The following is a 25,866-nucleotide window of genomic DNA, read 5'->3' as shown; positions in this document are numbered from 1 at the left end:
GATGGGCTGGGTAAGAGTTCGACAAATCTCCAGGACTGTCTCAGGGAAGCAAGTTTCAATCTCACCGACCCTGCTGGGTAATAACTGAGGGAGGAGACGGGAGTCTGTCCCGAGAACGGGGAGTATGGGCTAGACAGACTGAGGGAGGAGACGGGGGTCCCGAGAACGGGGAGTATGGGCTAGACAGACTGAGGGAGGAGACGGGGGTCCCGAGAACGGGGAGTATGGGCTAGACAGACTGAGGGAGGAGACGGGGGTCCCGAGAACGGGGAGTATGGGCTAGACAGACTGAGGGAGGAGACGGGGGTCCCGAGAACGGGGAGTATGGGCTAGACAGACTGAGGGAGGAGACGGGGGTCCCGAGAACGGGGAGTATGGGCTAGACAGACTGAGGGAGGAGACGGGGGTCTGTCCCGGCACACGGGGGAGAATGGGCTAGACAGACTGAGGGAGGAGACGGGGGTCCTGAGAACGGGGAGTATGGGCTAGACAGACTGAGGGAGGAGACGGGGGTCCAGAGAGCGGGGAGTATGGGCGAGACAGACTGAGGGAGGAGACGGGGATCTGTCCCGGCACACGGGGGAGTATGGGCTAGACAGACTGAGGGAGGAGACGGGGGTCCTGAGAACGGAGAGTATGGGCTAGACAGACTGAGGGAGGAGACGGGAGTCTGTCCCGAGAACGGAGAGTATGGGCTAGACAGACTGAGGGAGGAGACGGGGGTCCCGAGAACGGGGAGTATGGGCTAGACAGACTGAGGGAGGAGACGGGGGTCCCGAGAACGGGGAGTATGGGCTAGACAGACTGAGGGAGGAGACGGGGGTCCCGAGAACGGGGAGTATGGGCTAGACAGACTGAGGGAGGAGACGGGGGTCCCGAGAACGGAGAGTATGGGCTAGACAGACTGAGGGAGGAGACGGGGGTCCAGAGAACGGGGAGTATGGGCTAGACAGACTGAGGGAGGAGACGGGAGTCTGTCCCGAGAACGGGGAGTATGGGCTAGACAGACTGAGGGAGGAGACGGGGGTCCCGAGAACGGGGAGTATGGGCTAGACAGACTGAGGGAGGAGACGGGGGTCTGTCCCGAGAACGGGGAGTATGGGCTAGACAGACTGAGGGAGGAGACGGGAGTCTGTCCCGAGAACGGAGAGTATGGGCTAGACAGACTGAGGGAGGAGACGGGGGTCTGTCCCGGCACACGGGGGAGTATGGGCTAGACAGACTGAGGGAGGAGACGGGGTCCCGAGAACGGGGAGTATGGGCTAGACAGACTGAGGGAGGAGACGGGAGTCTGTCCCGGCACACGGGGGAGTATGGGCTAGACAGACTGAGGGAGGAGACGGGAGTCTGTCCCGGCACACGGGGGAGTATGGGCTAGACAGACTGAGGGAGGATACGGGGGTCCCGGCACACGGGGGAGTATGGGCTAGACAGACTGAGGGAGGAGACGGGGGTCCCGAGAACGGGGAGTATGGGCTAGACAGACTGAGGGAGGAGACGGGAGTCTGTCCTGGCACACGGGGGAGTATGGGCTAGACAGACTGAGGGAGGAGACGGGAGTCTGTCCCGAGAACGGGGAGTATGGGCTAGACAGACTGAGGGAGGAGACGGGGGTCTGTCCCGGCACACGGGGAAGTATGGGCTAGACAGACTGAGGGAGGAGACGGGGGTCCCGAGAACGGGGAGTATGGGCTAGACAGACTGAGGGAGGAGATGGGGGTCCCGAGAACGGAGAGTATGGGCTAGACAGACTGAGGGAGGAGACGGGGGTCTGTCCCGAGAACGGGGAGTATGGGCTAGACAGACTGAGGGAGGAGACGGGGGTCTGTCCCGAGAACAGGGAGTATGGGCTAGACAGACTGAGGGAGGAGACGGGGGTCTGTCCCGAGAACGGAGAGTATGGGCTTGACAGACTGAGGGTGGAGACGGGGGTCCCGAAAACGGGGAGTATGGGCTAGACAGACTGAGGGAGGAGACGGGGGTCCCGAGAACGGGGAGTATGGGCTAGACAGACTGAGGGAGGAGACGGGGGTCCCGAGAACGGGGAGTATGGGCTAGACAGACTGAGGGAGGAGACGGGGGTCCCGAGAACGGGGAGTATGGGCTAGACAGACTGAGGGAGGAGACGGGAGTCTGTCCCGGCACACGGGGGAGTATGGGCTAGACAGACTGAGGGAGGAGACGGGGGTCCCGAGAACGGAGAGTATGGGCTAGACAGACTGAGGGAGGAGACGGGGGTCCCGGCACACGGGGGAGTATGGGCTAGACAGACTGAGGGAGGAGACGGGGGTCTGTCCCGAGAACGGGGAGTATGGGCTAGACAGACTGAGGGAGGAGACGGGGGTCCCGAGAACGGGGAGTATGGGCTAGACAGACTGAGGGAGGAGACGGGGGTCCCGAGAACGGGGAGTATGGGCTAGACAGACTGAGGGAGGAGACGGGGGTCGGTCCCGAGAACGGGGAGTATGGGCTAGACAGACTGAGGGAGGAGACGGGAGTCTGTCCCGGCACACGGGGGAGTATGGGCTAGACAGACTGAGGGAGGAGACGGGAGTCTGTCCCGAGAACGGAGAGTATGGGCTAGACAGACTGAGGGAGGAGACGGGAGTCTGTCCCGGCACACGGGGGAGTATGGGCTAGACAGACTGAGGGAGGAGACGGGGGTCTGTCCCGAGAACGGGGAGTATGGGCTAGACAGACTGAGGGAGGAGACGGGAGTCTGTCCCGGCACACGGGGGAGTATGGGCTAGACAGACTGAGGGAGGAGACGGGAGTCTGTCCCGGCACACGGGGGAGTATGGGCTAGACAGACTGAGGGAGGAGACGGGGGTCTGTCCGGGCACACGGGGGAGTATGGGCTAGACAGACTGAGGGAGGAGACGGGGGTCCCGAGAACGGAGAGTATGGGCTAGACAGACTGAGGGAGGAGACGGGGGTCCCGAGAACGGGGAGTATGGGCTAGACAGACTGAGGGAGGAGACGGGGATCCCGAGAACGGGGAGTATGGGCTAGACAGACTGAGGGAGGAGACGGGAGTCTGTCCCGAGAACGGAGAGTATGGGCTAGACAGACTGAGGGAGGAGACGGGGGTCCCGAGAACGGGGAGTATGGGCTAGACAGACTGAGGGAGGAGACGGGAGTCTGTCCCGGCACACGGGGGAGTATGGGCTAGACAGACTGAGGGAGGAGATGGGAGTCCCGGCACACGGGGGAGTATGGGCTAGACAGACTGAGGGAGGAGACGGGGGTCCCGGCACACGGGGGAGTATGGGCTAGACAGACTGAGGGAGGAGACGGGGGTCTGTCCGGGCACACGGGGGAGTATGGGCTAGACAGACTGAGGGAGGAGACGGGGGTCCCGAGAACGGGGAGTATGGGCTAGACAGACTGAGGGAGGAGACGGGAGTCTGTCCCGAGAACGGGGAGTATTGGCTAGACAGACTGAGGGAGGAGACGGGAGTCTGTCCCGGCACACGGGGGAGTATGGGCTAGACAGACTGAGGGAGGAGACGGGGGTCCCGAGAACGGAGAGTATGGGCTAGACAGACTGAGGGAGGAGACGGGGGTCCCGAGAACGGGGAGTATGGGCTAGACAGACTGAGGGAGGAGACGGGGGTCTGTCCCGGCACACGGGGGAGTATGGGCTAGACAGACTGAGGGAGGAGACGGGAGTCCCGAGAACGGGGAGTATGGGCTAGACAGACTGAGGGAGGAGACGGGGGTCCCGAGAACGGGGAGTATGGGCTAGACAGACTGAGGGAGGAGACGGGAGTCTGTCCCGAGAACGGGGAGTATGGGCTAGACAGACTGAGGGAGGAGACGGGGGTCCCGAGAACGGAGAGTATGGGCGAGACAGACTGAGGGAGGAGACGGGGGTCCCGAGAACGGGGAGTATGGGCTAGACAGACTGAGGGAGGAGACGGGGGTCCCGAGAACGGAGAGTATGGGCTAGACAGACTGAGGGAGGAGACGGGGGTCTGTCCCGAGAACGGAGAGTATGGGCTAGACAGACTGAGGGAGGAGACGGGGGTCCCGAGAACGGGGAGTATGGGCTAGACAGACTGAGGGAGGAGACGGGGGTCCCGAGAACGGGGAGTATGGGCTAGACAGACTGAGGGAGGAGACGGGGGTCCCGAGAACGGGGAGTATGGGCTAGACAGACTGAGGGAGGAGACGGGAGTCTGTCCTGGCACACGGGGGAGTATGGGCTAGACAGACTGAGGGAGGAGACGGGGGTCCCGAGAACGGAGAGTATGGGCTAGACAGACTGAGGGAGGTGACGGGGGTCCCGAGAACGGAGAGTATGGGCTAGACAGACTGAGGGAGGAGACGGGAGTCTGTCCTGGCACACGGGGGAGTATGGGCTAGACAGACTGAGGGAGGAGACGGGAGTCTGTCCTGGCACACGGGGGAGTATGGACTAGACAGACGGACAGAGGAGACGGGGGTCCCGAGAACGGGGAGTATGGGCTAGACAGACTGAGGGAGGAGACGGGGGTCCCGAGAACGGAGAGTATGGGCTAGACAGACTGAGGGAGGAGACGGGGGTCCCGAGAACGGAGAGTATGGGCTAGACAGACTGAGGGAGGAGACGGGGGTCCCGAGAACGGAGAGTATGGGCTAGACAGACTGAGGGAGGAGACGGGGGTCCCGAGAACGGGGAGTATGGGCTAGACAGACTGAGGGAGGAGACGGGGGTCCCGAGAACGGAGAGTATGGGCTAGACAGACTGAGGGAGGAGACGGGGGTCCCGAGAACGGAGAGTATGGGCTAGACAGACTGAGGGAGGAGACGGGGGTCCCGAGAACGGAGAGTATGGGCTAGACAGACTGAGGGAGGAGACGGGGGTCCCGAGAACGGGGAGTATGGGCTAGACAGACTGAGGGAGGAGACGGGAGTCTGTCCTGGCACACGGGGGAGTAGGGGCTAGACAGACTGAGGGAGGAGACGGGGGTCCCGAGAACGGGGAGTATGGGCTAGACAGACTGAGGGAGGAGACGGGAGTCTGTCCCGGCACAGGGGGGAGTATGGGCTAGACAGACTGAGGGAGGAGACGGGGGTCCCGAGAACGGGGAGTATGGGCTAGACAGACTGAGGGAGGAGACGGGAGTCTGTCCCGGCACACGGGGGAGTATGGGCGAGACAGACTGAGGGAGGAGACGGGGGTCTGTCCCGAGAACGGGGAGTATGGGCTAGACAGACTGAGGGAGGAGACGGGGGTCCCGAGAACGGAGAGTATGGGCTAGACAGACTGAGGGAGGAGACGGGAGTCTGTCCTGGCACACGGGGGAGTATGGGCTAGACAGACTGAGGGAGGAGACGGGGGTCCCGAGAACGGAGAGTATGGGCTAGACAGACTGAGGGAGGAGACGGGGGTCCCGAGAACGGGGAGTATGGGCTAGACAGACTGAGGGAGGAGACGGGAGTCTGTCCTGGCACACGGGGGAGTATGGGCTAGACAGACTGAGGGAGGAGACGGGGGTCCCGAGAACGGAGAGTATGGGCTAGACAGACTGAGGGAGGAGACGGGGGTCCCGAGAACGGAGAGTATGGGCTAGACAGACTGAGGGAGGAGACGGGGGTCCCGAGAACGGGGAGTATGGGCTAGACAGACTGAGGGAGGAGACGGGGGTCCCGAGAACGGAGAGTATGGGCTAGACAGACTGAGGGAGGAGACGGGGGTCCCGAGAACGGAGAGTATGGGCTAGACAGACTGAGGGAGGAGAGGCGGGTCCCGAGAACGGGGAGTATGGGCTAGACAGACTGAGGGAGGAGACGGGGGTCCCGAGAACGGAGAGTATGGGCTAGACAGACTGAGGGAGGAGACGGGGGTCCCGAGAACGGAGAGTATGGGCTAGACAGACTGAGGGAGGAGACGGGGATCCCGAGAACGGGGAGTATGGGCTAGACAGACTGAGGGAGGAGACGGGGGTCCCGAGAACGGGGAGTATGGGCTAGACAGACTGAGGGAGGAGACGGGAGTCTGTCCCGAGAACGGGGAGTATGGGCTAGACAGACTGAGGGAGGAGACGGGAGTCTGTCCCGAGAACGGGGAGTATGGGCGAGACAGACTGAGGGAGGAGACGGGAGTCTGTCCCGAGAACGGGGGAGTATGGGCTAGACAGACTGAGGGAGGAGACGGGAGTCTGTCCGGAGAACGGGGAGTATGGGCTAGACAGACTGAGGGAGGAGACGGGGGTCCCGAGAACGGAGAGTATGGGCTAAACAGACTGAGGGAGGAGACGGGGGTCTGTCCCGAGAACGGGGAGTATGGGCTAGACAGACGGACAGAGGAGACGGGGGTCTGTCCTGGCACACGGGAGAGTATGGGCTAGACAGACTGAGGGAGGAGACGGGGGTCCCGAGAACGGGGAGTATGGGCTAGACAGACTGAGGGAGGAGACGGGGGTCCAGAGGTCGGGGAGTATGGGCTAGACAGACTGAGGGAGGAGACGGGGGTCCCGAGAACGGGTAGTATGGGCTAGACAGACGGACAGAGGAGACGGGGGTCTGTCCCGAGAACGGAGAGTATGGGCTAGACAGACTGAGGGAGGAGACGGGGGTCCCGAGAACGGGGAGTATGGGCTAGACAGACTGAGGGAGGAGACGGGGGTCTGTCCCGAGAACGGGGAGTATGGGCTAGACAGACTGAGGGAGGAGACGGGGGTCCCGAGAACGGGGAGTATGGGCTAGACAGACTGAGGGAGGAGACGGGGGTCCCGAGAACGGGGAGTATGGGCGAGACAGACTGAGGGAGGAGACGGGGGTCTGTCCCGAGAACGGGGAGTATGGGCTAGACAGACTGAGGGAGGCGACGGGAGTCTGTCCCGGCACACGGGGGAGTATGGGCTAGACAGACTGAGGGAGGAGACGGGGGTCCCGAGAACGGGGAGTATGGGCTAGACAGACTGAGGGAGGAGACGGGGGTCCCGAGAACGGGGAGTATGGGCTAGACAGACTGAGGGAGGAGACGGGGGTCTGTCCCGAGAACGGGGGAGTATGGGCTAGACAGACGGACAGAGGAGACGGGGGTCTGTCCTGGCACACGGGGGAGTATGGGCTAGACAGACTGAGGGAGGCGACGGGAGTCTGTCCCGAGAACGGAGAGTATGGGCTAGACAGACTGATGGAGGAGACGGGGGTCCCGAGAACGGGGAGTATGGGCTAGACAGACTGAGGGAGGAGACGGGAGTCTGTCCCTGCACACGGGGGAGTATGGGCTAGACAGACTGAGGGAGGAGACGGGGGTCTGTCCCGAGAACGGAGAGTATGGGCTAGACAGACTGAGGGAGGAGACGGGGGTCCCGAGAACGGGGAGTATGGGCTAGACAGACTGAGGGAGGAGACGGGGGTCCCGAGAACGGGGAGTATGGGCTAGACAGACTGAGGGAGGCGACGGGGGTCCCGAGAACGGGGAGTATGGGCTCGACAGACTGAGGGAGGAGACGGGGGTCCCGAGAACGGGGAGTATGGGCTAGACAGACTGAGGGAGGAGACGGGGGTCTGTCCCGAGAACGGGGAGTATGGGCTAGACAGACTGAGGGAGGAGACGGGAGTCTGTCCCGAGAACGGGGAGTATGGGCTAGACAGACGGACAGAGGAGACGGGGGTCTGTCCTGGCACACGGGGGAGTATGGGCTAGACAGACTGAGGGAGGAGACGGGAGTCTGTCCCGAGAACGGGGAGTATGGGCGAGACAGACTGAGGGAGGAGACGGGAGTCTGTCCCGAGAACGGGGGAGTATGGGCTAGACAGACTGAGGGAGGAGACGGGAGTCTGTCCGGAGAACGGGGAGTATGGGCTAGACAGACTGAGGGAGGAGACGGGGGTCCCGAGAACGGAGAGTATGGGCTAAACAGACTGAGGGAGGAGACGGGGGTCTGTCCCGAGAACGGAGAGTATGGGCTAGACAGACTGAGGGAGGAGACGGGGGTCCCGAGAACGGGGAGTATGGGCTAGACAGACTGAGGGAGGAGACGGGGGTCTGTCCCGAGAACGGGGAGTATGGGCTAGACAGACTGAGGGAGGAGACGGGGGTCCCGAGAACGGGGAGTATGGGCTAGACAGACTGAGGGAGGAGACGGGGGTCCCGAGAACGGGGAGTATGGGCTAGACAGACTGAGGGAGGAGACGGGGGTCTGTCCCGAGAACGGGGAGTATGGGCTAGACAGACTGAGGGAGGCGACGGGAGTCTGTCCCGGCACACGGGGGAGTATGGGCTAGACAGACTGAGGGAGGAGACGGGGGTCCCGAGAACGGGGAGTATGGGCTAGACAGACTGAGGGAGGAGACGGGGGTCCCGAGAACGGGGAGTATGGGCTAGACAGACTGAGGGAGGAGACGGGGGTCTGTCCCGAGAACGGGGGAGTATGGGCTAGACAGACGGACAGAGGAGACGGGGGTCTGTCCTGGCACACGGGGGAGTATGGGCTAGACAGACTGAGGGAGGCGACGGGAGTCTGTCCCGAGAACGGAGAGTATGGGCTAGACAGACTGAGGGAGGAGACGGGGGTCCCGAGAACGGGGAGTATGGGCTAGACAGACTGAGGGAGGAGACGGGAGTCTGTCCCTGCACACGGGGGAGTATGGGCTAGACAGACTGAGGGAGGAGACGGGGGTCTGTCCCGAGAACGGAGAGTATGGGCTAGACAGACTGAGGGAGGAGACGGGGGTCCCGAGAACGGGGAGTATGGGCTAGACAGACTGAGGGAGGAGACGGGGGTCCCGAGAACGGGGAGTATGGGCTAGACAGACTGAGGGAGGCGACGGGAGTCTGTACCGAGAACGGGGAGTATGGGCTAGACAGACTGAGGGAGGAGACGGGGGTCCCGAGAACGGGGAGTATGGGCTCGACAGACTGAGGGAGGAGACGGGAGTCTGTCCCTGCACACGGGGGAGTATGGGCTAGACAGACTGAGGGAGGCGACGGGAGTCTGTCCCGAGAACGGGGAGTATGGGCTAGACAGACTGAGGGAGGCGACGGGAGTCTGTACCGAGAACGGGGAGTATGGGCTAGACAGACTGAGGGAGGAGACGGGGGTCCCGAGAACGGGGAGTATGGGCTAGACAGACTGAGGGAGGAGACGGGGGTCCCGAGAACGGGGAGTATGGGCTAGACAGACTGAGGGAGGAGACGGGAGTCTGTCCCGAGAACGGAGAGTATGGGCTAGACAGACTGAGGGAGGAGACGGGGGTCCGTCCCGGCACACGGGGGAGTATGGGCTAGACAGACTGAGGGAGGAGACGGGGGTCCCGAGAACGGGGAGTATGGGCTAGACAGACTGAGGGAGGAGACGGGAGTCTGTCCCGAGAACGGGGAGTATGGGCTAGACAGACTGAGGGAGGAGACGGGGGTCCCGAGAACGGGGGAATATGGGCTAGACAGACTGAGGGAGGAGACGGGAGTCTGTCCCGAGAACAGAGAGTATGGGCTAGACAGACTGAGGGAGGAGACGGGGGTCCCGAGAACGGAGAGTATGGGCTAGACAGACTGAGGGAGGAGACGGGGGTCTGTCCTGGCACACGGGGGAGTATGGGCTAGACAGACTGAGGGAGGAGACGGGAGTCTGTCCCGGCACACGGGGGAGTATGGGCTAGACAGACTGAGGGAGGAGACGGGGGTCCCGAGAACGGAGAGTATGGGCTAGACAGACTGAGGGAGGAGACGGGAGTCTGTCCCGGCACACGGGGGAGTATGGGCTAGACAGACTGAGGGAGGAGACGGGAGTCTGTCCCGGCACACGGGGGAGTATGGGCTAGACAGACTGAGGGAGGAGACGGGAGTCTGTCCCGGCACACGGGGGAGTATGGGCTAGACAGACTGAGGGAGGAGACGGGGGTCCCGGCACACGGGGGAGTATGGGCTAGACAGACTGAGGGAGGAGACGGGGGTCCCGAGAACGGGGAGTATGGGCTAGACAGACTGAGGGAGGAGACGGGGGTCTGTCCTGGCACACGGGGGAGTATGGGCTAGACAGACTGAGGGAGGAGACGGGAGTCTGTCCCGAGAACGGGGAGTATGGGCAAGACAGACTGAGGGAGGAGACGGGGGTCCCGAGAACGGGGAGTATGGGCTAGACAGACTGAGGGAGGAGACGGGAGTCTGTCCCTGCACACGGGGGAGTATGGGCTAGACAGACTGAGGGAGGAGACGGGGGTCCCGAGAACGGGGAGTATGGGCTAGACAGACTGAGGGAGGAGACGGGGGTCTGTCCTGGCACACGGGGGCGTATGGGCTAGACAGACTGAGGGAGGAGACGGGAGTCTGTCCCGGCACACGGGGGAGTATGGGCTAGACAGACTGAGGGAGGAGACGGGAGTCTGTCCCGAGAACGGGGAGTATGGGCTAGACAGACTGAGGGAGGAGACGGGGGTCCCGAGAACGGGGAGTATGGGCTAGACAGACTGAGGGAGGAGACGGGGGTCCTGAGAACGGAGAGTATGGGCTAGACAGACTGAGGGAGGAGACGGGAGTCTGTCCCGGCACACGGGGGAGTATGGGCTAGACAGACTGAGGGAGGAGACGGGAGTCTGTCCCGGCACACGGGGGAGTATGGGCTAGACAGACTGAGGGAGGAGACGGGGGTCTGTCCCGGCACACGGGGGAGTATGGGCTAGACAGACTGAGGGAGGAGACGGGAGTCTGTCCCGGCACACGGGGGAGTATGGGCTAGACAGACTGAGGGAGGAGACGGGGGTCCCGAGAACGGGGAGTATGGGCTAGACAGACTGAGGGAGGAGACGGGAGTCTGTCCCGAGAACGGAGAGTATGGGCTAGACAGACTGAGGGAGGAGACGGGGGTCCCGAGAACGGGGGAGTATGGGCTAGACAGACTGAGGGAGGAGACGGGGGTCCCGAGAACGGAGAGTATGGGCTAGACAGACTGAGGGAGGAGACGGGGGTCCCGAGAACGGAGAGTATGGGCTAGACAGACTGAGGGAGGAGAATGGGGGTCCCGAGAACGGGGAGTATGGGCTAGACAGACTGAGGGAGGAGACGGGGGTCCCGAGAACGGAGAGTATGGGCTAGACAGACTGAGGGAGGAGACGGGGGTCCCGAGAACGGGGAGTATGGGCTAGACAGACTGAGGGAGGAGACGGGGGTCCCGAGAACGGGGAGTATGGGCTAGACAGACGGACAGAGGAGACGGGGGTCTGTCCCGAGAACGGAGAGTATGGGCTAGACAGACTGAGGGAGGAGACGGGAGTCTGTCCCGAGAGCGGGGAGTATGGGCTAGACAGACTGAGGGAGGAGACGGGGGTCCCGAGAACGGAGAGTATGGGCTAGACAGACTGAGGGAGGAGACGGGGGTCCCGAGAACGGGGAGTATGGGCTAGACAGACTGAGGGAGGAGACGGGGGTCCCGAGAACGGGGAGTATGGGCTAGACAGACTGAGGGAGGAGACGGGGGTCTGTCCCGGCACACGGGGGAGTATGGGCTAGACAGACGGACAGAGGAGACGGGGGTCTGTCCCGAGAACGGAGAGTATGGGCTAGACAGACTGAGGGAGGATACGGGAGTCTGTCCCGAGAACGGGGAGTATGGGCTAGACAGACTCAGGGAGGAGACGGGAGTCTGTCCCGAGAACGGGGAGTATGGGCTAGACAGACTCAGGGAGGAGACGGGAGTCTGTCCTGGCACACGGGGGAGTATGGGCTAGACAGACTGAGGGAGGAGACGGGGGTCCCGAGAACGGGGAGTATGGGCTAGACAGACTGAGGGAGGAGACGGGGGTCCCGAGAACGGGGAGTATGGGCTAGACAGACTGAGGGAGGAGACAGGAGTCTGTCCCGAGAACGGGGAGTATGGGCTAGACAGACTGAGGGAGGAGACGGGGGTCCCGAGAACGGGGGAGTATGGGCTAGACAGACTGAGGGAGGAGACGGGGGTCCCGAGAACGGAGAGTATGGGCGAGACAGACTGAGGGAGGAGACGGGAGTCTGTCCCGAGAACGGGGAGTATGGGCTAGACAGACTGAGGGAGGAGACGGGGGTCCCGAGAACGGAGAGTATGGGCGAGACAGACTGAGGGAGGAGACGGGAGTCTGTCCCGAGAACGGGGGAGTATGGGCTAGACAGACTGAGGGAGGAGACGGGAGTCTGTCCGGAGAACGGGGAGTATGGGCTAGACAGACTGAGGGAGGAGACGGGGGTCCCGAGAACGGAGAGTATGGGCTAAACAGACTGAGGGAGGAGACGGGGGTCTGTCCCGAGAACGGGGAGTATGGGCTAGACAGACGGACAGAGGAGACAGGGTCTGTCCTGGCACACGGGGGAGTATGGGCTAGACAGACTGAGGGAGGAGACGGGGGTCCCGAGAACGGAGAGTATGGGCTAGACAGACTGAGGGAGGAGACGGGGGTCCCGAGAACGGAGAGTATGGGCGAGACAGACTGAGGGAGGAGACGGGAGTCTGTCCCGGCACACGGGGGAGTATGGGCTAGACAGACTGAGGGAGGAGACGGGGGTCCCGAGAACGGGGAGTATGGGCTAGACAGACTGAGGGAGGAGACGGGGGTCTGTCCCGAGAACGGGGAGTATGGGCTAGACAGACGGACAGAGGAGACGGGGGTCTGTCCTGGCACACGGGGGAGTATGGGCTAGACAGACTGAGGGAGGAGACGGGGGTCCCGAGAACGGAGAGTATGGGCTAGACAGACTGAGGGAGGAGACGGGAGTCTGTCCCGGCACACGGGGGAGTATGGGCTAGACAGACTGAGGGAGGAGACGGGGGTCCCGAGAACGGAGAGTGTGGGCTAGACAGACTGAGGGAGGAGACGGGGGTCCCGAGAACGGGGAGTATGGGCTAGACAGACTGAGGGAGGAGACGGGGGTCCCGAGAACGGGGAGTATGGGCTAGACAGACTGAGGGAGGAGACGGGGGTCTGTCCCGGCACACGGGGGAGTATGGGCTAGACAGACTGAGGGAGGAGACGGGGGTCTGTCCCGAGAACGGGGAGTATGGGCTAGACAGACTGAGGGAGGAGACGGGGGTCTGTCCTGGCACACGGGGGAGTATGGGCTAGACAGACGGACAGAGGAGACGGGGGTCTGTCCCGGCACACGGGGGAGTATGGGCTAGACAGACGGACAGAGGAGACGGGGGTCTGTCCCGGCACACGGGGGAGTATGGGCTAGACAGACTGAGGGAGGAGACGGGGGTCTGTCCTGGCACACGGGGGAGTATGGGCTAGACAGACTGTCGGAAGAGATGACAATCATACCTTGTTGCAGTGTGATGTGATAAATCAGAGGCTGAACTCAGAGATTGGCTCCGTTTTGCACTGGGACGTTCGATTAGACCCGAGGCCGAGAACGTGCTTTGTAAAGAGGGGCTTCCTGAAAGAGAGAGAGACAGAGAGAGAGATCATTACATATCTCACATACTCCGGGACAAGGTTACTAATCCCAACCTCCTGTGTCTCTCTCAGCTCCAAACTGATCGCCCCACGAACTCCCCACAGTATCCCCTAGTGTGGAAATAGTATTCCAGGGAGCCCACCTCTCTCAGTCCTAGCTCCAGCCCTGTCAATCCTTTTTTTCAAAAAAATCTTGTTATTGGCATTTCCCATATTTATACAGTTGTATACAAACACATCACATTTCTCTCGCCTGCGCTAATTTCCTTTATTATACAGCGGTTTAGTTTGTCCTTTCTTTAACTGACCCTACGTGCCTTTCATTGCCCTCTGGATCGGTCTATGGTCCCCCCCCCCCGGGTTGCGCAGTCTTTTGGTACCTCATCTATCTTGGTGTGTTTTTCTAAAAATTCTTATTCGCTTACTCCTCGTTGCTGGCCTCGAACAGGTTTTGGAACAGACCGACAAACTGCCCCCAAGTATCCAGGAAGCCTTCCTCTGACCCTCGGGTGGCAAACATAATCTTCTCCAGGTGGAGAGGTTCCGAGAGGTCAGCGAGCCAGGCTGCAGCTGGGGGTGGTGCTGCCGATCGCCAGCCGGGCAGGATTCTCCGGCGGGCGATTAGGGAAGCGAGGGCGTTGGCCCCCTTCCCCATGTGTAACCCTGGCTGCTCCGATACCCCGAAGATTGCCACGATTGGGCATGGCTTCACCCTCACCCCCACAACCCTGGACATTGCCTCGGAGAAGGCCGTCCAGAACCCAGCAAGCTTGGGGCAAGCCCAAAACATGTGGGTGTGGTTGGCCGGGCACCTCTGGCACCGCTCACATTTGTCCCCCACCTCCGGGAAGAACCTGCTCATTCGGGTTCTGGTCAGGTGCGCTCTGTGCACCACTTTGAGCTGCATTCGGCTTAGCCTTGCGCAGGAGGAGGTGGAGTTCACGCTGCTCAGCGCTTCGCTCCAGAGTCCCCATCCTACCTCTGTCCCCAGTTCGTCCGCCCATTTTTGTCTGGTCCCGTCCAGTGGAGTCCGGGCTCTGTCCAGTAGCTGTCTGTATATTTTCCCACATAGCCCCCCCCCTTCTCGTGGCTCTGCCTATCAGGTCCTCTAGCAGTGTGGTTTCTGGGCCCCGAGGTACCCCACTGTCCCTTTGCGGAGGAAGTGTTTTATTTGGAGGTGTCTCATTCCTGTCCTTTTGCTAGCCTCCACTTCCTCATCAGTGCGTCCAGTGTCGCCAGTCTGTGCCCTACGTAGAAGTCCCCAACCATCAATGTGCCCCCGTCCCGCCTCCATCTTTTGAAGGTGGTATCCAGCATGGCTGGGGGAATCTGTGATTGCCGCAGATGGGAGCCATGGGGGACATTTTAGTTATCCCGAAGTGTTGTCTGAGCTGGGTCCACGTTCTCAGCATGGCCGCTACCACTGGGCTCGTTGTGTCCCTTGTTGAGGGGGATGGGAGTGCTGCTGGAGCCAGGGCCCTGAGGGTCGTTCCTTTACCCATCCCCTCACTCTTTCTGCCGTTGCTGCCCAGCGGTAGTATTGTAGGTTTGGTAAGGCCAAGCTCCTTTGATTTTCCTTCTTTGCAGTGTCTGTTTTGGGATTCTCGGGTTCTTACCCCCCCACACAAACGCCATGATTAGCCTGTCTACGTTTTGGAAAAAGGCCTTGGGGATGAAGATCGGAATGGATCTAAACAGGAAGAGGAACCTTAGCAGTATGTTCATCTTGATCGTCTGCACTCTCCCCGCCAGGGAGAGTGGGAGTGAGCCCCACCTTTGAAGGTCTCTTCTTACTTCCTCCACCAGGCTGGTCAGGTTCCACTTGTGGATCTGTGTCCAGTCTCTGGCTATCTGGATCCCCAGTTAGCGGAATCTGTTCTGGGCTGTTTTGAACAGGAGCCCCTCCAGCTCGGTCCCTGCCCCTTTTGGGTTCACTGGGAATGCCTCGCTTTTGCCCAGGTTACGTTTGTAGCCCGAGAAGGTTCCAAACTCTTTCAGTATTTGTAGTATTGCCTTCAGTCCCTCCTGTGACTTCGAGACACAGAGGAACAGGTCATCTGCATAGAGTGAGACTCTGTGCTCTCTGTCTCCTCTCCGGATTCCCTTCCAGCTTTTCGCATCCCGCAGGGAGCCCCGTCAATCCTTGCTCTTCCTTCCCCTGTGCAGCCCCTCGGTCAGGGTGCAGTCACCCCCAGGTTGGGTTATTCTGCTCCTGGACCCTGTTGAATAGCCGCTCGAACTAGACTCCAACCCGAACCTCCCTGACCCCACAGACCCCCATCCCCAAACCTCATCCAACTCCTCTGCAATCATCACACCCCCATACCCCACCCTTCAAACCCTAGCCCTCACCCAGCAACCCGCATCAAACCACCCCCCCCCCTCCAATAAACCCCCTTTTCCTCCAAACCCAAACCAACCGCAGCCTGTACCCCGAACCCCACAGTCTACCCAAGGGAGTGGGGAATTGGGAACAAACCGGGGAGGCTGCCTTTCAGAGTGGCAAAATGCTGGTCGTAGAAGCAGATGCGCCGGAGAGCGTCAGCAAGAGCGGACTTCAGCAACGTAATCTCGTCCTCCTGCTGTTGTAGCCTCTGTTCGAGTTGAGACAGGCGGTGGTCCTGGTAATCCCACTCGCTCAACCCAGACACATTGTCATCTGTAAGAGACACATTCAACCAGTCAGATTAACCAGTACCTCAATGATTCCCTCATCGATTCAAATTCCTCCCAGGCCAGTGAACCACTTAATAATGTAATGTTAGGAAAGGAGACAGTGAATTGGTGCAATCTTTGGGGTATCGGGGCAGGGCGAGGGAGAGGGGGGGCAGAGCGAGGGAGAGGGGGGGAGAGGGGGGAGGAGAGCGAGGGAGAGGGGGGGAGAGGGGGGAGGAAGAGCGAGGGAGAGGGGGGGAGAGGGGGGAGGAAGAGCGAGGGAGAGGGGGGGAGAGGGGGGAGGAAGAGCGAGGGAGAGGGGGGGAGAGGGGGGAGGAAGAGCGAGGGAGAGGGGGGGAGAGGGGGGAGGAAGAGCGAGGGAGAGGGGGGGAGAGGGAGGAAGAGCGAGGGAGAGGGGGGGAGAGGGAGGAAGAGCGAGGGAGAGGGGGGGAGAGGGAGGAAGAGCGAGGGAGAGGGGGGGAGAGGGAGGAAGAGCGAGGGAGAGGGGGGGAGAGGGAGGAAGAGCGAGGGAGAGGGGGGGAGAGGGAGGAAGAGCGAGGGAGAGGGGGGGAGAGGGAGGAAGAGCGAGGGAGAGGGGGGGAGAGGGAGGAAGAGCGAGGGAGAGGGGGGGAGAGGGAGGAAGAGCGAGGGAGAGGGGGGGAGAGGGAGGAAGAGCGAGGGAGAGGGGGGGAGAGGGAGGAAGAGCGAGGGAGAGGGGGGGAGAGGGAGGAAGAGCGAGGGAGAGGGGGGGAGAGGGAGGAAGAGCGAGGGAGAGGGGGGGAGAGGGAGGAAGAGCGAGGGAGAGGGGAGGGAGGAAGAGCGAGGGAGAGGGGAGGGAGGAAGAGCGAGGGAGAGGGGCGGGGGGCAGAGCGAGGGAGAGGGGCGGGGGGCAGAGCGAGGGAGAGGGCGGGGGGCAGAGCGAGGGAGAGGGCGGGGGGCAGAGCGAGGGAGAGGGCGGGGGGCAGAGCGAGGGAGAGGGCGGGGGGCAGAGCGAGGGAGAGGGCGGGGGGCAGAGCGAGGGAGAGGGCGGGGGGCAGAGCGAGGGAGAGGGCGGGGGGCAGAGCGAGGGAGAGGGCGGGGGGCAGAGCGAGGGAGAGGGCGGGGGGCAGAGCGAGGGAGAGGGCGGGGGGCAGAGCGAGGGAGAGGGCGGGGGGCAGAGCGAGGGAGAGGGCGGGGGGCAGAGCGAGGGAGAGGGCGGGGGGCAGAGCGAGGGAGAGGGCGGGGGGCAGAGCGAGGGAGAGGGCGGGGGGCAGAGCGAGGGAGAGGGCGGGGGGCAGAGCGAGGGAGAGGGCGGGGGGCAGAGCGAGGGAGAGGGCGGGGGGCAGAGCGAGGGAGAGGGCGGGGGGCAGAGCGAGGGAGAGGGCGGGGGGCAGAGCGAGGGAGAGGGCGGGGGGCAGAGCGAGGGAGAGGGCGGGGGGCAGAGCGAGGGAGAGGGCGGGGGGCAGAGCGAGGGAGAGGGCGGGGGGCAGAGCGAGGGAGAGGGCGGGGGGCAGAGCGAGGGAGAGGGCGGGGGGCAGAGCGAGGGAGAGGGCGGGGGGCAGAGCGAGGGAGAGGGCGGGGGGCAGAGCGAGGGAGAGGGCGGGGGGCAGAGCGAGGGAGAGGGCGGGGGGCAGAGCGAGGGAGAGGGCGGGGGGCAGAGCGAGGGAGAGGGCGGGGGGCAGAGCGAGGGAGAGGGCGGGGGGCAGAGCGAGGGAGAGGGCGGGGGGCAGAGCGAGGGAGAGGGCGGGGGGCAGAGCGAGGGAGAGGGCGGGGGGCAGAGCGAGGGAGAGGGCGGGGGGCAGAGCGAGGGAGAGGGCGGGGGGCAGAGCGAGGGAGAGGGCGGGGGGCAGAGCGAGGGAGAGGGCGGGGGGCAGAGCGAGGGAGAGGGCGGGGGGCAGAGCGAGGGAGAGGGCGGGGGGCAGAGCGAGGGAGAGGGCGGGGGGCAGAGCGAGGGAGAGGGCGGGGGGCAGAGCGAGGGAGAGGGCGGGGGGCAGAGCGAGGGAGAGGGCGGGGGGCAGAGCGAGGGAGAGGGCGGGGGGCAGAGCGAGGGAGAGGGCGGGGGGCAGAGCGAGGGAGAGGGCGGGGGGCAGAGCGAGGGAGAGGGCGGGGGGCAGAGCGAGGGAGAGGGCGGGGGGCAGAGCGAGGGAGAGGGCGGGGGGCAGAGCGAGGGAGAGGGCGGGGGGCAGAGCGAGGGAGAGGGCGGGGGGCAGAGCGAGGGAGAGGGCGGGGGGCAGAGCGAGGGAGAGGGCGGGGGGCAGAGCGAGGGAGAGGGCGGGGGGCAGAGCGAGGGAGAGGGCGGGGGGCAGAGCGAGGGAGAGGGCGGGGGGCAGAGCGAGGGAGAGGGCGGGGGGCAGAGCGAGGGAGAGGGCGGGGGGCAGAGCGAGGGAGAGGGCGGGGGGCAGAGCGAGGGAGAGGGCGGGGGGCAGAGCGAGGGAGAGGGCGGGGGGCAGAGCGAGGGAGAGGGCGGGGGGCAGAGCGAGGGAGAGGGCGGGGGGCAGAGCGAGGGAGAGGGCGGGGGGCAGAGCGAGCGAGGGAGAGGGCGGGGGGCAGAGCGAGGGAGAGGGCGGGGGGCAGAGCGAGGGAGAGGGCGGGGGGCAGAGCGAGGGAGAGGGCGGGGGGCAGAGCGAGGGAGAGGGCGGGGGGCAGAGCGAGGGAGAGGGCGGGGGGCAGAGCGAGGGAGAGGGCGGGGGGCAGAGCGAGGGAGAGGGCGGGGGGCAGAGCGAGGGAGAGGGCGGGGGGCAGAGCGAGGGAGAGGGCGGGGGGCAGAGCGAGGGAGAGGGCGGGGGGCAGAGCGAGGGAGAGGGCGGGGGGCAGAGCGAGGGAGAGGGCGGGGGGCAGAGCGAGGGAGAGGGCGGGGGGCAGAGCGAGGGAGAGGGCGGGGGGCAGAGCGAGGGAGAGGGCGGGGGGCAGAGCGAGGGAGAGGGCGGGGGGCAGAGCGAGGGAGAGGGCGGGGGGCAGAGCGAGGGAGAGGGCGGGGGGCAGAGCGAGGGAGAGGGCGGGGGGCAGAGCGAGGGAGAGGGCGGGGGGCAGAGCGAGGGAGAGGGCGGGGGGCAGAGCGAGGGAGAGGGCGGGGGGCAGAGCGAGGGAGAGGGCGGGGGGCAGAGCGAGGGAGAGGGCGGGGGGCAGAGCGAGGGAGAGGGCGGGGGGCAGAGCGAGGGAGAGGGCGGGGGGCAGAGCGAGGGAGAGGGCGGGGGGCAGAGCGAGGGAGAGGGCGGGGGGCAGAGCGAGGGAGAGGGCGGGGGGCAGAGCGAGGGAGAGGGCGGGGGGCAGAGCGAGGGAGAGGGCGGGGGGCAGAGCGAGGGAGAGGGCGGGGGGCAGAGCGAGGGAGAGGGCGGGGGGCAGAGCGAGGGAGAGGGCGGGGGGCAGAGCGAGGGAGAGGGCGGGGGGCAGAGCGAGGGAGAGGGCGGGGGGCAGAGCGAGGGAGAGGGCGGGGGGCAGAGCGAGGGAGAGGGCGGGGGGCAGAGCGAGGGAGAGGGCGGGGGGCAGAGCGAGGGAGAGGGCGGGGGGCAGAGCGAGGGAGAGGGCGGGGGGCAGAGCGAGGGAGAGGGCGGGGGGCAGAGCGAGGGAGAGGGCGGGGGGCAGAGCGAGGGAGAGGGCGGGGGGCAGAGCGAGGGAGAGGGCGGGGGGCAGAGCGAGGGAGAGGGCGGGGGGCAGAGCGAGGGAGAGGGCGGGGGGCAGAGCGAGGGAGAGGGCGGGGGGCAGAGCGAGGGAGAGGGCGGGGGGCAGAGCGAGGGAGAGGGCGGGGGGCAGAGCGAGGGAGAGGGCGGGGGGCAGAGCGAGGGAGAGGGCGGGGGGCAGAGCGAGGGAGAGGGCGGGGGGCAGAGCGAGGGAGAGGGCGGGGGGCAGAGCGAGGGAGAGGGCGGGGGGCAGAGCGAGGGAGAGGGCGGGGGGCAGAGCGAGGGAGAGGGCGGGGGGCAGAGCGAGGGAGAGGGCGGGGGGCAGAGCGAGGGAGAGGGCGGGGGGCAGAGCGAGGGAGAGGGCGGGGGGCAGAGCGAGGGAGAGGGCGGGGGGCAGAGCGAGGGAGAGGGCGGGGGGCAGAGCGAGGGAGAGGGCGGGGGGCAGAGCGAGGGAGAGGGCGGGGGGCAGAGCGAGGGAGAGGGCGGGGGGCAGAGCGAGGGAGAGGGCGGGGGGCAGAGCGAGGGAGAGGGCGGGGGGCAGAGCGAGGGAGAGGGCGGGGGGCAGAGCGAGGGAGAGGGCGGGGGGCAGAGCGAGGGAGAGGGCGGGGGGCAGAGCGAGGGAGAGGGCGGGGGGCAGAGCGAGGGAGAGGGCGGGGGGCAGAGCGAGGGAGAGGGCGGGGGGCAGAGCGAGGGAGAGGGCGGGGGGCAGAGCGAGGGAGAGGGCGGGGGGCAGAGCGAGGGAGAGGGCGGGGGGCAGAGCGAGGGAGAGGGCGGGGGGCAGAGCGAGGGAGAGGGCGGGGGGCAGAGCGAGGGAGAGGGCGGGGGGCAGAGCGAGGGAGAGGGCGGGGGGCAGAGCGAGGGAGAGGGCGGGGGGCAGAGCGAGGGAGAGGGCGGGGGGCAGAGCGAGGGAGAGGGCGGGGGGCAGAGCGAGGGAGAGGGCGGGGGGCAGAGCGAGGGAGAGGGCGGGGGGCAGAGCGAGGGAGAGGGCGGGGGGCAGAGCGAGGGAGAGGGCGGGGGGCAGAGCGAGGGAGAGGGCGGGGGGCAGAGCGAGGGAGAGGGCGGGGGGCAGAGCGAGGGAGAGGGCGGGGGGCAGAGCGAGGGAGAGGGCGGGGGGCAGAGCGAGGGAGAGGGCGGGGGGCAGAGCGAGGGAGAGGGCGGGGGGCAGAGCGAGGGAGAGGGCGGGGGGCAGAGCGAGGGAGAGGGCGGGGGGCAGAGCGAGGGAGAGGGCGGGGGGCAGAGCGAGGGAGAGGGCGGGGGGCAGAGCGAGGGAGAGGGCGGGGGGCAGAGCGAGGGAGAGGGCGGGGGGCAGAGCGAGGGAGAGGGCGGGGGGCAGAGCGAGGGAGAGGGCGGGGGGCAGAGCGAGGGAGAGGGCGGGGGGCAGAGCGAGGGAGAGGGCGGGGGGCAGAGCGAGGGAGAGGGCGGGGGGCAGAGCGAGGGAGAGGGCGGGGGGCAGAGCGAGGGAGAGGGCGGGGGGCAGAGCGAGGGAGAGGGCGGGGGGCAGAGCGAGGGAGAGGGCGGGGGGCAGAGCGAGGGAGAGGGCGGGGGGCAGAGCGAGGGAGAGGGCGGGGGGCAGAGCGAGGGAGAGGGCGGGGGGCAGAGCGAGGGAGAGGGCGGGGGGCAGAGCGAGGGAGAGGGCGGGGGGCAGAGCGAGGGAGAGGGCGGGGGGCAGAGCGAGGGAGAGGGCGGGGGGCAGAGCGAGGGAGAGGGCGGGGGGCAGAGCGAGGGAGAGGGCGGGGGGCAGAGCGAGGGAGAGGGCGGGGGGCAGAGCGAGGGAGAGGGCGGGGGGCAGAGCGAGGGAGAGGGCGGGGGGCAGAGCGAGGGAGAGGGCGGGGGGCAGAGCGAGGGAGAGGGCGGGGGGCAGAGCGAGGGAGAGGGCGGGGGGCAGAGCGAGGGAGAGGGCGGGGGGCAGAGCGAGGGAGAGGGCGGGGGGCAGAGCGAGGGAGAGGGCGGGGGGCAGAGCGAGGGAGAGGGCGGGGGGCAGAGCGAGGGAGAGGGCGGGGGGCAGAGCGAGGGAGAGGGCGGGGGGCAGAGCGAGGGAGAGGGCGGGGGGCAGAGCGAGGGAGAGGGCGGGGGGCAGAGCGAGGGAGAGGGCGGGGGGCAGAGCGAGGGAGAGGGCGGGGGGCAGAGCGAGGGAGAGGGCGGGGGGCAGAGCGAGGGAGAGGGCGGGGGGCAGAGCGAGGGAGAGGGCGGGGGGCAGAGCGAGGGAGAGGGCGGGGGGCAGAGCGAGGGAGAGGGCGGGGGGCAGAGCGAGGGAGAGGGCGGGGGGCAGAGCGAGGGAGAGGGCGGGGGGCAGAGCGAGGGAGAGGGCGGGGGGCAGAGCGAGGGAGAGGGCGGGGGGCAGAGCGAGGGAGAGGGCGGGGGGCAGAGCGAGGGAGAGGGCGGGGGGCAGAGCGAGGGAGAGGGCGGGGGGCAGAGCGAGGGAGAGGGCGGGGGGCAGAGCGAGGGAGAGGGCGGGGGGCAGAGCGAGGGAGAGGGCGGGGGGCAGAGCGAGGGAGAGGGCGGGGGGCAGAGCGAGGGAGAGGGCGGGGGGCAGAGCGAGGGAGAGGGCGGGGGGCAGAGCGAGGGAGAGGGCGGGGGGCAGAGCGAGGGAGAGGGCGGGGGCAGAGCGAGGGAGAGGGCGGGGGGCAGAGCGAGGGAGAGGGCGGGGGGCAGAGCGAGGGAGAGGGCGGGGGGCAGAGCGAGGGAGAGGGCGGGGGGCAGAGCGAGGGAGAGGGCGGGGGGCAGAGCGAGGGAGAGGGCGGGGGGCAGAGCGAGGGAGAGGGCGGGGGGCAGAGCGAGGGAGAGGGCGGGGGGCAGAGCGAGGGAGAGGGCGGGGGGCAGAGCGAGGGAGAGGGCGGGGGCAGAGCGAGGGAGAGGGCGGGGGGCAGAGCGAGGGAGAGGGCGGGGGGCAGAGCGAGGGAGAGGGCGGGGGGCAGAGCGAGGGAGAGGGCGGGGGGCAGAGCGAGGGAGAGGGCGGGGGGCAGAGCGAGGGAGAGGGCGGGGGGCAGAGCGAGGGAGAGGGCGGGGGGCAGAGCGAGGGAGAGGGCGGGGGGCAGAGCGAGGGAGAGGGCGGGGGGCAGAGCGAGGGAGAGGGCGGGGGGCAGAGCGAGGGAGAGGGCGGGGGGCAGAGCGAGGGAGAGGGCGGGGGGCAGAGCGAGGGAGAGGGCGGGGGCAGAGCGAGGGAGAGGGCGGGGGGCAGAGCGAGGGAGAGGGCGGGGGGCAGAGCGAGGGAGAGGGCGGGGGCAGAGCGAGGGAGAGGGCGGGGGGCAGAGCGAGGGAGAGGGGGGCAGAGCGAGGGAGAGGGCGGGGCAGAGCGAGGGAGAGGGGGGGCAGAGCGAGGGAGAGGGGGGGCAGAGCGAGGGAGAGGGGGGGCAGAGCGAGGGAGAGGGGGGGCAGAGCGAGGGAGAGGGGGGGCAGAGCGAGGGAGAGGGGGGGCAGAGCGAGGGAGAGGGGGGCAGAGCGAGGGAGAGGGGGGGCAGAGCGAGGGAGAGGGGGGGCAGAGCGAGGGAGAGGGGGGCAGAGCGAGGGAGAGGGGGGGCAGAGCGAGGGAGAGGGGGGCAGAGCGAGGGAGAGGGGGGCAGAGCGAGGGAGAGGGGGGCAGAGCGAGGGAGAGGGGGGGCAGAGCGAGGGAGAGGGGGGGCAGAGCGAGGGAGAGGGGGGGCAGAGCGAGGGAGAGGGGGGGCAGAGCGAGGGAGAGGGGGGCAGAGCGAGGGAGAGGGGGGCAGAGCGAGGGAGAGGGGGGCAGAGCGAGGGAGAGGGGGGCAGAGCGAGGGAGAGGGGGGCAGAGCGAGGGAGAGGGGGGCAGAGCGAGGGAGAGGGGGGCAGAGCGAGGGAGAGGGGGGCAGAGCGAGGGAGAGGGTGGGCAGAGCGAGGGAGAGGGGGGCAGAGCGAGGGAGAGGGGGGCAGAGCGAGGGAGAGGGGGGCAGAGCGAGGGAGAGGGGGGCAGAGCGAGGGAGAGGGGGGCAGAGCGAGGGAGAGGGGGGCAGAGCGAGGGAGAGGGGGGCAGAGCGAGGGAGAGGGGGGCAGAGCGAGGGAGAGGGGGGCAGAGCGAGGGAGAGGGGGGCAGAGCGAGGGAGAGGGGGGCAGAGCGAGGGAGAGGGGGGCAGAGCGAGGGAGAGGGGGGCAGAGCGAGGGAGAGGGGGGCAGAGCGAGGGAGAGGGGGGCAGAGCGAGGGAGAGGGGGGCAGAGCGAGGGAGAGGGGGGCAGAGCGAGGGAGAGGGGGGCAGAGCGAGGGAGAGGGGGGCAGAGCGAGGGAGAGGGGGGCAGAGCGAGGGAGAGGGGGGCAGAGCGAGGGAGAGGGGGGCAGAGCGAGGGAGAGGGGGGCAGAGCGAGGGAGAGGGGGGCAGAGCGAGGGAGAGGGGGGCAGAGCGAGGGAGAGGGGGGCAGAGCGAGGGAGAGGGGGGCAGAGCGAGGGAGAGGGGGGCAGAGCGAGGGAGAGGGGGGCAGAGCGAGGGAGAGGGGGGCAGAGCGAGGGAGAGGGGGGCAGAGCGAGGGAGAGGGGGGCAGAGCGAGGGAGAGGGGGGCAGAGCGAGGGAGAGGGGGGCAGAGCGAGGGAGAGGGGGGCAGAGCGAGGGAGAGGGGGGCAGAGCGAGGGAGAGGGGGGCAGAGCGAGGGAGAGGGGGGCAGAGCGAGGGAGAGGGGGGCAGAGCGAGGGAGAGGGGGGCAGAGCGAGGGAGAGGGGGGCAGAGCGAGGGAGAGGGGGGCAGAGCGAGGGAGAGGGGGGCAGAGCGAGGGAGAGGGGGGCAGAGCGAGGGAGAGGGGGGCAGAGCGAGGGAGAGGGGGGCAGAGCGAGGGAGAGGGGGGCAGAGCGAGGGAGAGGGGGGCAGAGCGAGGGAGAGGGGGGCAGAGCGAGGGAGAGGGGGGCAGAGCGAGGGAGAGGGGGGCAGAGCGAGGGAGAGGGGGGCAGAGCGAGGGAGAGGGGGGCAGAGCGAGGGAGAGGGGGGCAGAGCGAGGGAGAGGGGGGCAGAGCGAGGGAGAGGGGGGCAGAGCGAGGGAGAGGGGGGCAGAGCGAGGGAGAGGGGGGCAGAGCGAGGGAGAGGGGGGCAGAGCGAGGGAGAGGGGGGCAGAGCGAGGGAGAGGGGGGCAGAGCGAGGGAGAGGGGGGCAGAGCGAGGGAGAGGGGGGCAGAGCGAGGGAGAGGGGGGCAGAGCGAGGGAGAGGGGGGCAGAGCGAGGGAGAGGGGGGCAGAGCGAGGGAGAGGGGGGCAGAGCGAGGGAGAGGGGGGCAGAGCGAGGGAGAGGGGGGCAGAGCGAGGGAGAGGGGGGCAGAGCGAGGGAGAGGGGGGCAGAGCGAGGGAGAGGGGGGCAGAGCGAGGGAGAGGGGGGCAGAGCGAGGGAGAGGGGGGCAGAGCGAGGGAGAGGGGGGCAGAGCGAGGGAGAGGGGGGCAGAGCGAGGGAGAGGGGGGCAGAGCGAGGGAGAGGGGGGCAGAGCGAGGGAGAGGGGGGCAGAGCGAGGGAGAGGGGGGCAGAGCGAGGGAGAGGGGGGCAGAGCGAGGGAGAGGGGGGCAGAGCGAGGGAGAGGGGGGCAGAGCGAGGGAGAGGGGGGCAGAGCGAGGGAGAGGGGGGCAGAGCGAGGGAGAGGGGGGCAGAGCGAGGGAGAGGGGGGCAGAGCGAGGGAGAGGGGGGCAGAGCGAGGGAGAGGGGGGCAGAGCGAGGGAGAGGGGGGCAGAGCGAGGGAGAGGGGGGCAGAGCGAGGGAGAGGGGGGCAGAGCGAGGGAGAGGGGGGCAGAGCGAGGGAGAGGGGGGCAGAGCGAGGGAGAGGGGGGCAGAGCGAGGGAGAGGGGGGCAGAGCGAGGGAGAGGGGGGCAGAGCGAGGGAGAGGGGGGCAGAGCGAGGGAGAGGGGGGCAGAGCGAGGGAGAGGGGGGCAGAGCGAGGGAGAGGGGGGCAGAGCGAGGGAGAGGGGGGCAGAGCGAGGGAGAGGGGGGCAGAGCGAGGGAGAGGGGGGCAGAGCGAGGGAGAGGGGGGCAGAGCGAGGGAGAGGGGGGCAGAGCGAGGGAGAGGGGGGCAGAGCGAGGGAGAGGGGGGCAGAGCGAGGGAGAGGGGGGCAGAGCGAGGGAGAGGGGGGCAGAGCGAGGGAGAGGGGGGCAGAGCGAGGGAGAGGGGGGCAGAGCGAGGGAGAGGGGGGCAGAGCGAGGGAGAGGGGGGCAGAGCGAGGGAGAGGGGGGCAGAGCGAGGGAGAGGGGGGCAGAGCGAGGGAGAGGGGGGCAGAGCGAGGGAGAGGGGGGCAGAGCGAGGGAGAGGGGGGCAGAGCGAGGGAGAGGGGGGCAGAGCGAGGGAGA

The 25,866-nt window shown here is 67.4% G+C and overlaps 2 protein-coding genes across 2 annotated transcripts in view; one reads left to right on the top strand and one right to left on the bottom strand.

The window, feature by feature from the left end:
- The window catches only part of LOC140400183 (REST corepressor 2-like), a 1,146,610-nt gene that overhangs the window by 25,480 nt on the left and 1,095,264 nt on the right, over positions 1-25,866 (top strand). The gene's annotated exons all lie outside the window — the stretch shown is intronic.
- Positions 1-25,866, bottom strand: part of LOC140400170 (uncharacterized) — a 73,004-nt gene that overhangs the window by 21,602 nt on the left and 25,536 nt on the right. Inside the window, exons 2-3 of the mRNA XM_072489637.1 lie at positions 15,839-16,018; positions 13,225-13,339 (exon numbers count right to left, since the gene is read on the bottom strand). Coding sequence (XP_072345738.1) covers positions 13,225-13,339; positions 15,839-16,018 — 295 coding nt within the window. The remainder of the gene's footprint in view (positions 1-13,224; positions 13,340-15,838; positions 16,019-25,866) is intronic.

This window comes from Scyliorhinus torazame, chromosome 24, assembly GCF_047496885.1.
Source record: "Scyliorhinus torazame isolate Kashiwa2021f chromosome 24, sScyTor2.1, whole genome shotgun sequence".
Classification (NCBI taxonomy): Eukaryota; Metazoa; Chordata; class Chondrichthyes; order Carcharhiniformes; family Scyliorhinidae; genus Scyliorhinus; species Scyliorhinus torazame.
The sequence above is the reverse complement of the archived record's forward strand: the minus strand, read 5'-3'. Positions and strand labels throughout refer to the sequence as shown.